A 12,739-nucleotide genomic window follows, 5' to 3' on the forward strand; every position below is an offset into this window, starting at 1 on the left:
AAAGTCATCTGCCTTGACCTCTTTGAAAATCCGCAGAATATAAGTGATAATTAACATTTTCTCAGCATACAGTTTGCTTCGTGTTTTTTAAAATTTTATTGTTGGTTAATCATTTCGACTTGGCCACGAAGGTAAGGGGGAGTGAGGAAGGGGAGCTGCTGAAAGACATCTAGTAATCCTTGCAGGCTTGACAGTGCAGGGAATTATTTTTGTAAAATCATGTTTTGTTATGTGATTGGCATTATTTAGACTTTAATTTCTATGAATGAATAGAATAAAAATGATATAAAATTGCTTGCTTGTTTTTATGTGCATGCGCTGAAGGGAAGTGGAGAAAGAGTGGGCTGAGGACGCTGAAGAGAAATGGGAAAGAGAGAGTTGGGAGAAGACGCTGATTTATAAATTGACAATTGTACAGAATATTGTTTCTTTTTATACTTTAATATAATAAGTTCAGTATAAAACTATTAGAGGCTTGTGTGGATGGGATCAGATGGTTTGCGGGGACGGGGACCGAGCTCATGGGGATGAGACAGAGACAAATTTTTTCACCGTATCATTCTCTAGGCTCTGCCTCAAATCGATTTCGACTATGTGCAGGCGAGCAGAGTGACATAGCCGTCGTAGCGCATGCAGGCGCATGGTATGGCTCTCAAAAGAAATCTTAATCATTGTACTGCTGATCTTTGGCTCTTTTGACTAATGAATTTGCCTACTACTGGCCTATAGTATGATGTTCTAACTGCTGATGTCATCATGTTCATCAATCTGTTTTGGGTTGAATGATTTAAGATCAGGCAGCTGTATTGTTTCCTTGATTTCTCAGCGTTCGAGCCAACTTCCGGTTACAAGCCCTGTTGAAGACCTGCATGCTTAGCTGCTTTGTAAGAGATTTTACTTTTCTGATATTTAAGTTTAGTCATTTTTGTGCCTTTTTATTTGATTTTTTTATCTTTGTGTACGTTTGTCTCTGGTAGATTTATGTTTTGTTTATTTTTATTGCTTGATTTTTTTTGTAGACTACTGCGGAGCACGTAGCTGCTTCACTTTTGCTGAGTGTGGCAACAGTGGTTTACTCCGCTTGTCATTCCTCCTGAAGACGACATTGTTTTTGAAACTCGGCCTGAGTTGGGGAGTGGATCACTTTGATTTTTGTACATTTTTTTGTATTGCCTTTTTGGAATTCAGAAAAATGATCAATTTCATTCATTTTACCTATTATGCTGACTTGTGCTTTATTAAAATATGTTATTGGGCGATAGAAGCACTTATTTGCACTTTTGAACAGAATGCTATAATATAAAAACTGGCTAGCTAATTGGAGGTATATAAGAGGACAGAATGCTGCAGTGATGGTTCTCAAACTCATTGGTCTTTATTTACTGTGACCGGTGTGTGGGGGGTGCTGAGCACATTCACCAAAAATATATATTTTTTATATGTTTATTTTGGGTTTTTCATAAAAACTTTAATATATTTAATTCATTTTATTTTAGATTTGTTGAAGCATTTTTTTGATTAGAGAAAAAATTATTTCAAACAGAAAGCTAACCTCTGATTCCTATTTTATATAGTCTTCATAATAAAGTATCAAGGTGTAGTATTATCATTAATATGTCAAGATCCCTAAAATGACCTTGTTAACAGGAGTGAGCTTTGACAGCGGCTTCCGAGGTGGGTATATTTCCTGATGTGAACAAAAAGAATAACACAAAGATAAGTTTTAGCATTTATCAGCTTTTATTATTAGAGGATAGAGTACTTTAAAACAATTAAGTATAAAAATAAAAATTACGGGGCTAATGAGGAGGCCAATGCCATATATATATATGTCCTTAGCCATTGAAAACACTTGGCTAACAACTGGCACTTCTGAAGCCCTTAGAAAAAAGGAATGAAAGACGAATGAATGTACAGTAAAACCTTGGATTGCAAGTAACTTGGTTTGCAAGCGTTTTGCAATACAAGCAAAACATTTTATTAAATTTTAACTTGATTACAAGCAATGTCTTGCAGTACAAGTACATAGAGTATACACATCACAACTGAGCAGATGGTTCTTTTCTCTCTGACACTGCAATAGTTTTAAACAAAGTCTTGCAATATGAGTACATACAGTATACACGCGTCACACCATCACAACTGAGCCAATGGTTTTTTTCTTTTGCTGACGCTGCAGAAATGTAGTGACTGTTCTAAATGAGTGAGGTCTTGCAATACAGTACGTATAGTATTTTGTATTAAAGTTTGTGGGTTGTGGAATGGATCGTCTGAGTTTCCATTATTTTCTTTTTTTTTTTAAGTTCAAAATTTTTTATTGAAGATTGGGGATAACAACAAGTATGATTCTTATATTCTGGCTCTGTTACCTGCCTCAGTTGTATGAGTTTCCATTATTTTCTATGGGGAAATTTGCTTTGATATTCGAGTGCCATGGATTACAAGCATGCTTCTGGAACGAATTATGCTCGCAAACCAAGGTTTTACTGTATATGATACTGTTTGTTTTTTGAAGAGTAACTAATGACAGTATCTTAAAATTGACTGCAAGATATATTGTCACTTTTTGAAACATTATTGCAAATAATCCCAAAACTACACCCCCCTCCCCTCGGCACTCCCCATGGCTGATTAGTAATAAAGAGAAAAAGTGTGAAATGACCTTAAAAATTCAAGAGGCAGCTGCTAGCTGCCACTGGAGACAAGAGTACTTCAAAAGTGAAACCAGGTTTTCTTGAAATATCATGGCCCTCCAATATTGTATATCCGGCACTATAGATGAGATCTAGACTTTCAAGATTAATTTAAATGTTTGAAGCATGGAAAACTTCAGAAAGCGCTTCATGTCCCTAGTAGTGGGAGAGATCTTTTAAATGCCAAAAAGCAGCAAAGCACCCACAGATATTGCACAAAATAAAGTTTAAAAACCCTATTTTCCTTTTTAGGGAGCTTGGTTTTCATCTGCTTGGCTCTCTGCTGAATTAAGGACTTCAGTCCCAACCACCCTCCCCCACCCTACGGTTTGCTACTGATAATCAAGAATACTTCTCAGTCAATTCCCGTACCAACCAATCAGGATGACTTTTAAGGAGGAGCTCTATAAACTTAAGCAGGAATTTAAGACAATCAAAGCGGCTTCCATCACTCCTCAGAATCATACCAATTTACCACAACTGCCTCAAAGAATAAAACAATCCAGGAATAAATGGATCACAGTAGGGTCATGTAAACTGTGCCATAGAAACATCCACCCTCACAACTGCACCTTCAGAATTATTTTGCTCCATTAGAGCACTGCAGTGCTCAAGAAAGAATTGAAATGGAACCAGAAACAGTGAAGGAACCTCATGAAGAAAAGAACTTCCAAAGGAAAAATAACATAACATAAATATTTATTTATATACTGCAAAAGCCTTTCGGTTCTATGCAGTTTACAAAAGAGATGGGCTAACCATTGTCAGTGAGCTACAATAGATAGAACACTGGCATCAACAAGTTAACAATAGTTTCACATCACTATGCTGCTTTGGAGGGATTACAAGAATTTGAGAACAGATGGGTTTTTAATAGCTTTCTAAAATGCATATATGAGGTTGGTATTCTAACCATTTGGCCCAGTTCAGGATCCCTGGAAGTGGCTTGGTATAAGAAAGATCAGTCCAGAAAATTATTGCTGTTAGGAGATTGCATCAAGGAGCCTAAATAATGAAGTGTCTTCCAGGATCCTCAGCTACCAGGAATACTAAACGAATACTGTCTATAATTAGGGAAGAAACTAAGAATTCTAAAGCTGATGTTATCTTATCCTCTTGGGAACAAATAACTTAGCCAGCAATACCCCACTTGTAGTACAGAAAGCTTTTTGGGAGCTGTGGAAGGGGTTAAAACCTTTTGTAAAGACCGTAGCTTTATCAGAAGTACTGCCTATATATGAAAAAGGAGAGGAAAGATTATTAAATACTGAGATCTCCAATGGGTGGCTCAGAGCCTGGTGTCACTAAGAAGGCTTAAGGTACATAGGAGGATGAGGAAATACATGGAAAAACAAGAGACTATATTGTAATGATGGGCTGCATCTTACTATGGCAGGGAAAAGAATCCTTGCTGAAAAAGTCAGGCAATATGTTTCTAGGTATTTAAACTAGAAGATGGGAGCGGCATATATATGCAGGACACTTAAAGTGGCCATCCCCAGCAAAAGAGAGGAGGTGACAATAGTAAAGAGAGCAATGCAAGTAACAATATTAGCAATACATTTTTTAGCAAGGTAACAGGAAGTGAGACTAAACAACAAACTAGACAAAAAATAAAATTGCCACTGAATAGTAGCAGGATAACAATAACCACAAATGCTCAAAGTCTAGGCAACAAAATCATGATCTACAAGTCATGATGTTAGAGGCAGACTTGGATATAGTAGTGATCACAGAAACATGGTTCAGTGATTCCCATGGATGGAACACACACAACCTCCACACCGGGATCAACTTGAAACACTTTCACTGAACATAAGAATAGTCTTACAGGGTCAGACCAATGGTCCATCAAGCCCAATACCTGTTCTCACTGAGATAGGGAGTGTGGAGAACTTCTCTGTGTACCTCCCATTAATATTCTAAGGCTTTTCCTTCCCTCTGGTTTGGCTCGTTTACTATCCATGTTTTGACAATGACAGAGGATTGAGTTGAAGTGAAAGTGTTACAAGTTGATTTGCCCAGTAGGTGCTGCTCTGGCAGCAGCGTGTTTGGGTGGGACACAAACATACTAGGCTATAATCTTTTTAGGAAGGACAGAGATGGTCAAAAAGGTGGAGGAATAGTTTTATATATAACGACCAATATCCAAGCGACTGAAAAGCCTGGGGAAAGGAAGAAGTGCTGTGGATAACTTTGAAAAGAGAAGATGGAACTTCTATCTATGTGGGTGTTGTCTACAGAACTCTGACTTGATTGCAGCAATTTGATAAAGATCTTGTTGCAGGTATCCAAAAGCTGGAGAAGAAAGGAGAGGTGCTGGTGCTGGGTGATTTCAATCTGTCAGATGTGGATTTGAAAGTTTCATCTGTGGAATCTGAAAGAAGTAGGGAGATAGTGGATGCCCTTCATGAGGCTCTGCTCAGAAAAATGGTGACAGAACTGATGAGGGAAAAAGCAATACAGGATCTAATGATCATGGGGGAAGTTTCTCTAATGGGGAATTCTCAAATGGGGAAAGTTTCTATAATGTCCGAGTGGATGCCCACCTGGTGGTAATGATCATAACCACCAGGTGGGCATCCAAACCAAATATGGTTTGGTTTGATATAACAGCTTAAATGAAAGGCAGCCACACAAAACTCAAAGTCCTGGATTTCAAACATATGGACTTTAGTAGTATGGGGGAATATCTGAAGAAAGAGCTAATAGGATGGGAGGACATAATGGAAGTGGAACAACAGTGGTCCAAGCTGAAAGGAGCAATTAAAATGGCAACAGACCTTTATGTGAGGAAACCCCCCCAAAAATAAGAGAAAAAGGAAATCGATATGGTTTTCCAAACTAGTGGTAGAGAAAATAAAGGCAAAAGAGTTAGCGTTTGTGAAATATAAAAATACTCAAGAGGAAGAGCACAAAAGTGAATACTGGATGAAAATGAAAGAAGCCAAGAAATGGATACATCTTGCGAAAATGCAGGTGGAAGAGCAAATGGTTAAAAATATAAAAAAGGGAGACAAATTTTTTTCAGGTATATTAGTGAAAGAAGGAAGATAATAAATGGAATTGCGAGACTGAAAGAAGCTAAGAACTGCTATGTGGAAAGTGATAAGGAAAAAGCAAACATGCTAAATACTTCTGTTCTGTGTTCACAGAAGAAAATCCAGGAGAAGGACAGGAATTGGCTGAAATAATTACACATGAAAATGTTGTGACTACTAGTGCTGCCCAATTCAGGAAAAAAAAATTTGATTTGATTCAGCCTATTGAATCGATTTTTCGATTCAATTCGATTTTCCTGCCCAATTGGGTGGTTTCAAACATCCTGGTGGGTTTATTTTATAGCCTCTTTACCCTCTTTGCCCTCTCCTATCCACACTGGAGCTGTGGTGTAAACAAAATAAACAAACAAAAAAGACTTTTCCTCTCTCTGTTAAATCCTAACACAGAAACATAGAAACATAGAAGATGACGGCAGAAAAGGGCTACAGCCCATCAAGTCTGCCCACTCTGCTTACCCACACCCTGTCTATGCCCTAATGACCCAATTTCCTTATCTTGACCCTCGTAGGGATCCCACATGGGTATCCCATTTATTCTTAAAGTCTGGCACGCTGTCTGCCTCGATCACCTGCACTGGAAGCTTGTTCCAATGATCAACCACTCTCTCTGTGAAGAAATACTTTCTGGTGTCGCCATGAAATTTTCCGCCCCTGAGTTTGAGCGGGTGCCCTCTTGTGGCCGAGGGTCCCTTGAGAAAGTCCCATGTTCACAGTCTAACACAGGCTCTGGCAGGATACACATTTCAAATGTGACATATTGTAATCACAAAACAGAAAATAAAATTATTTTTTTCTACCTTTTGTTGTTTGGCCATTATTCGAATCATTATTTGAATCATGTTGGTTCTAGGCTCTGGTTTCTGTTTGTCTTCTGGATAACTTGTATGCCAGGGTCTCCTACCCATTTGTTGTTTTCTTCTTTCTCCATGTTAAACATCCATCTTCCATCTGTCCTTCCCTTCTGTTTCCCTTCCCTCCACCAGAGGTCTGGCATCTTTCCTTTTTTTCGGCTCCATCCCCACAGCTGCAGCAATGGATCCCTCCATCCCCAGATCCACCATCTCTCCTTTTTTCAACTACCCTTTCATCCAGCATCTCTCCCTCCTTCCCCACCACCACAGGGTCCACCATCTCTCTCTTTCTCTTCCCAACTACCTTCCTATCCAGTATCTCTGACCCCCCTCTACACCATCCCTTGTGTCCAACTTCTCTTTCTGTTCCTTCCCTCCCTCCCACCATCCCATTGTCCACCATCTCTCTCCCTCTCCTCTGTTTTTAAACCCATTATTTCTTCCCTCCATCCCTCCCTCCCAAGTCTGGTATATGCATTTCTCTTTGAACCACCCCTTCCCTCCCTCCCTCCTTGTACTTCTACACCAGGTCTCCCTGAAGGCCTGCATGCTCCTTGAAGGCCTGGTGTCCTCCCCCTCCTGAAGGCCTGGTGTCCCCACTGAAGGCCTGCTCCCCCCCGAAGACCTGCATATTCCCCCCCCCGACATCCCAGTCTTAGCTTTAGCTAATACAGCAACCTGCCCTGCACTAAGCTAACTGCATGCCAACGGGGCCAGAGAAGGAGCCAGCCCAAACCATAAGCACTGTACTGCACTAGTATCTCAGCAAGTCATGTGGCATTGGCATCCCTCTCAGCCAAACCATGGCGGCCTGCCTACAGCCACCAGACCTGTCCTGCAGGAAGTGACGTTCTTTCTTTATCTCCACGAGCCAGGGCCCGAACGAAACTCTGTCCCTGACATCAGCTCATAACCTTTGCAGTCTGTGGATGTCGCTCTCTGTATTCAATTCAGTAGCCTTAACCATACCCCTAGCCTGCCTTCCTCCAGGGAGATCTGTGCGCAGGGCAGGGTGCACGGACTTAGCTGTCAGGCACTAGGAAGCGGAAGGTATACCTCGGCGCTCATTGGTGGAAAACAGCGGTAGCGGTGATAGAGGTGTACTCGGAGGCTTGAGGGGAGAGAGTGTAAGAATGAAGAGGAGCAGAAGTGGTAGTGACCTTTGGACTCTCTCCTGTAGCTGTTGGTCAGGCAGCGTGTGCAGAGCAGAAGTTATATTAGATGGACTCCATCGGCAGAGGGAAAGCCAGAACGGGTCTCTACAAGGGGGCCGAGTCGCCAACTTGAATCGGTAAGTTCAATTTTTTGTACAAATGAATCAATTTGAATTGATTCAAATCGATTCACCCAAAATGAATCGGTGAATCAATTTGAATCAGAAATCGGGCAGCACTAGTGGATACCATACCATTCACAGACGAAAGTATGATGCCCCTGTATAAGACTTTTGTGAGACCTCATTTAGACTATTGTATACAATTCTAGAGGCTGCACCTTCAAAAAGATATAAAAAAGAGGAAGGCTACTAAAATGGTACATGGTCTTCGTCATAAGGTGTATGGGAACAGACTTAAAGATCTCAAACTGTATACTTTGAAGGAAAGGTGGGAGAGGGGAGATATGATAGACGTTTAAATACCTACGTGATATAAATGCGCATGAGTCGAGCCTCTTTCATTTGAAAGGAAGCTCTGGAATGAGAAGGCATAGGATGAAGTTAAAAGGTGATAGATTACTCCTAGGATGAAGTTAAGACGTAATAGATTACTCCTGAGGCTAAGGAAATACTTTTTTACAGAAAGGACGGTAGATGCGTGGAACAGTCTCCCAGAAGAGGTGATGGAGACAGGGACTGTATCTGAATTCAAGAAAGAATGGGATTTCTTAGAGAAAGGAAAAGATAATGGTTACTGCAGATGGGCAGACTGGATGGGCCATTTGGCCTTTATCTGCCATTATGTTTCTAACTTGAAAAATTGAAGGTGGACAAAGCAATGGGACTGGATGGCATCCATCCCAGAATATAAAAGGAGCTCAGAGAGGTACTGGCAGCTCCACTTAAAGATTTGTTCAATAAATCCCTGGAGATGGGATTGGTCCCGTGGGACTGGAGAAGAGTGGATGTGGTTTCTCTTCACAAAAGTGGTCACAGAGATAAAGAGGAAACTACAGGCCTGTAAGCTTCACTTCGGTTGTTGGAAAAATAATGGAAACGTTGCTGAAGGAGAGGATAGTGAAATTTCTAGAATCAAATGGGTTACCACATCCGAGACAACATGGCTTTACTAAAGGTAAATCGTGCCAAATAAATCTAATTGAATTCTTTGATTGGGTAACCAGAGAATTAGATCGAAGAAGTGCGCTAGATACAATTTACTTAGATTTCAGCAAGGCCTTTGACATGGTTCCTCATAGGAGGTTCTTGAACAAACTTGACCGGCTGAAGTTAGGACCCAAAGTGGTGAACTGGATTAGAAACTGGTTGATGGACAGATGCCAAAAGGTGGTGGTTAATGGAATTTGCATGAAGGAAAGGTGAGCAGTGCAGTGCCACAAGGATAGGTATTGGGGCCGATTCTGTTCAATATCTTTGTGAGTGACATTGCTGAAGGGTTAGAAGGTAAGGTTTGCTTTTTTGTGGATGATACCAAGATTTGTAACCGAGTGGACACCCCAGAGGGAGTGAAAAATATGAAAAAATATCTGCAAAAGTTAGAAAAATGGTATAATGTTTGGCAAATAAAATTCAATGTGAAGAAGTGCAGAGTGTTGCACTTGGGGAGTAGAAATCTGAGGGAACTCTATGTGCCGAGAGGTGAGAGGCTGATATGTACAAATGGAGAAGGGGACCTTGGGATTATAGTGTCTGAGGATCTGAAGGTGATGAAACAGTGTGACAAGGCAGTGGCTGTAGCCAGAATGATGTTGAGCTGTACAGAAAGAGGCATAACCAGCAGAAGAAAGGAGGGACTGCTGATGTCTCTGTACAGATGCCCCTGTACAGGTCTTTGATGAGGCTTCACTTGAAGTAATGTGTTCAGTTTGAGGCCTTATCTGGCTAAAGATGTAAAAAGACTTGAAGTAGTGCAGAGAAAAGTGATAAAAATGATATGGGGCTTGCGTCAATAGACATACAAGAAGAGATTGGAAGACCTGAATATGTATACTCTAGAAGAAAGGAGGGACAGGGAGATATAATACAGAATACTTGAAGGGTATTAATATAGAAGCAAATCTTTTCCAGAGGAAGGAAAATGGTAAAACTAGAGGGCATGAAATGAGGTTGCAGGGTGGCAGACTTAGGAACAATGTTATGAAATACTTTTTTACAGATAGGGTGGTAGATACTTGGAATACCCTCCCAAGGGAGGTGATGGAGATGAAAAGAGTGACAGAACTCAAAAAGGGTGGGATGAACACAGATAATCTTTAATTAGAAAATGAATGGCATAAAACAAACTAAGGCTGGTACTGTACAAATTAAGTAACCAAAAATGAATACTAGTAAAATTTTGCTTTTCAATTACTTTAATTTCAATTTTAGTTACCTCTGATCATCAGAACTACTCTGACTTCCATTCAAGACAATTCTCCAAAGGTCTGATGCCACAAGCTCCTTCTGATCATTGACAAGGTTGACACTGGGCAGCTGCAGTTCACAAACTTTGCTTTCAGACAGGCTAAATTCTCGGAAGGCAACAAAGGATTTTTGGAGTTCATCCCAGTATTCCAGGCTGCAAGGAACCTTTGAAATTATCAAAGAACATAATTATTACCTCCTGACAATAAAATTTGCAATTACGTAACCCTAGTTTATAAAGGTTAGAATATAATAATTTACTTAAAACAACAACAACAAAAAAGATTAGGTACTTATCTCGATAATCTTTCCGTTAAAACAGCATACGAGTCCTGACAGCAGGTGAATATCCCATGCTCGCAAGTTGGTTGCAGGAGGATGAAATTTACATTCTTCAGCTCTGCTTCCTTCTCCAGTGCTGTGGAATCCCCTCCAGTTAGTATCAAAGCAATCGAACAGCACTACAACACAGAAAACAAGAAGGAGGGCCTATGGGGAGTCTCCCCACAAACACAGTTCTGTTCTGCTCTGTAAGAAATATTAAACAAGGTTAAATAACATCTTAAAAAACTTAGGGCGAATGAACCAAAACCATTCACTAAAAGCTCGGAGTGTTTTTCCCATTGAAGCATTCACTCTTCACTCTACCTCATGGTTTTCTTTTTTTCTTTTACTGACGGCATAAAATTTTCAGTATGGACATACGCAGGCGACTCCCAGATTGATAGGACAGGTTGTCAGGACTTGTATGCTGGGTTAACAGAAAGAAGATTATTGAGGTAAGTACCTGATCTTCCCTTCTGTTACACAAAGCATACGAGTAGATGACATACCAAAACAGTCTCCTGATTCTAGAGCTGGACAGATGAGTCTGTCCATAACATCGACAACCCAAATTCTGCATCCCCTCTCACTGCTACATCCACTCTATAAAGCTTTGTAAATGTGTGAAAAGAGGACCACGTAGCTGCCCTACAAATTTTTTCAGGAGAAATTGCCTGCATCACTGCCCACAAAGATGCTACTCTTCCGGTCGAGAGCGCTTGCACAGAGACTGGAGGCCTTTTCCCACAGCCAATGTACAGTACATTGAAGAAATAGCCATACAAATCCATCTGATAATGGTCATCTTTGATGTTGGCTTGCCTCGCTGGGCTGCAATTGTTAAAACAAAGAAATGATCTGAAAGGAGAAAATCATTTGTCTTTTCTAGTCATAGAAAAAGAGATCTCCTCACATATTGTACTTTCAACACTTCATCTCTCTTCTGGGGGGACCCGTGGACTGAAAAGCAGGTAGTCTGACCTCTTGATTAATATGAAACTTTGATACCACCTTGAGTAAAAATGGGACATGGTTCAAAGCACTATTCCCATTTCTATAATTCTGAGAAATGGATCTCTGCAAGACAATTCCTGTATCGCCGAGATTCTTCTCGTGGAGACAATGGCTACCAAAAATACAATTTTCACTGTTAAATTCAGAAGAGATACTTCCTGCAAGGCTCGAAAGGCACTTTGCTGATGCCCTTCAGCATAATGTTTAAATACCATGAGGGAAATGGTTGCCTTATCAGGGGTCTCAATCTGAGCTCCCTACTCAAGAATCTACCCAGATGCGAAGCCAAGGATCCCCTTTCCAGACAGGCTCTAAAGCACAAGAGATCCATTACCTGCACTTTAAGGGACCCTACTACTAGACCCTTTACCAGACTGGCCTGTAGAAAGGCCCAAAACTACCGACATCGGCATGCATGTGGGATCCACCTGATTCTTCATGCACCACCGTTGAAACAATCTTCAGGCCTTAACGTGTGCTGCGATGGTTGATGGTCTCTTTGCTCTGAGGAGGGTAGTAATAACCATCTCCGAATAGCCTTTCCGCACTAAGGCCTTGCACTGAAGAACAAAGCATTGTTGATTCTATAAGGGAACTAGACTCAGACAGGAGATCCACATGCACCAGTAGCCTGAGACATTTGTCCTTTTGTAGGTGCACCAGGTCTTCCTATAATGGTCAACATGGCCAATCTGGAGTCACCAGGATTACCTGTCTTGATGGCTCGCTATCCAACAAATGACTTGGCCTATCATGGGCCATGGGGTAAACACGTTCAGCAGGTCCTGCGCTGGCATGGCTGGACCAGGGCATCTAGGTCTTTGCTTCCTATCATAACTCTTCTGTTGAAAAATCAGTCTGCTTTGTTGTTGTCTGCCGTTGCCATGAGGTCAATCACTAAGTGCCCCCAGCATCTCATTATTTATTTATTTAATTTATTTTATTTCTTTCTATCCCTTTGTCTCCCAGGAGCTCAGAATGGGTTATAGGTTTAACATACATAATTTCTGTACAAGTTTATGATACAAGTTTTTATCCTAACTTGATATATACTAGGGTCTAATATTAATATGCATAATATACAGTTTACTAGTTACAATTTGCTATAGTTGTCCTTACGGTGCAAGGTTTTCAGTACAACTTATATCCTAATTTGACAAACAGAAAGTTATAGTTTTTGATACAAGTTATCCATATGTGACACATACTGGTTCT

The 12,739-nt window shown here is 40.6% G+C and overlaps 1 protein-coding gene across 8 annotated transcripts in view; it reads right to left on the bottom strand.

The window, feature by feature from the left end:
* Positions 1–12,739, bottom strand: part of VPS13B (vacuolar protein sorting 13 homolog B) — a 1,237,203-nt gene that overhangs the window by 253,733 nt on the left and 970,731 nt on the right. For all 8 annotated transcript variants that reach the window (XM_033933145.1, XM_033933154.1, XM_033933146.1 and 5 more), the window contains one exon: positions 10,155–10,351. In XM_033933145.1, the coding sequence (XP_033789036.1) occupies positions 10,155–10,351 (197 nt within the window). The remainder of the gene's footprint in view (positions 1–10,154; positions 10,352–12,739) is intronic.

The sequence above is a fragment of the Geotrypetes seraphini genome, chromosome 2, assembly GCF_902459505.1.
Source record: "Geotrypetes seraphini chromosome 2, aGeoSer1.1, whole genome shotgun sequence".
In the NCBI taxonomy this organism is placed as follows: Eukaryota; Metazoa; Chordata; class Amphibia; order Gymnophiona; family Dermophiidae; genus Geotrypetes; species Geotrypetes seraphini.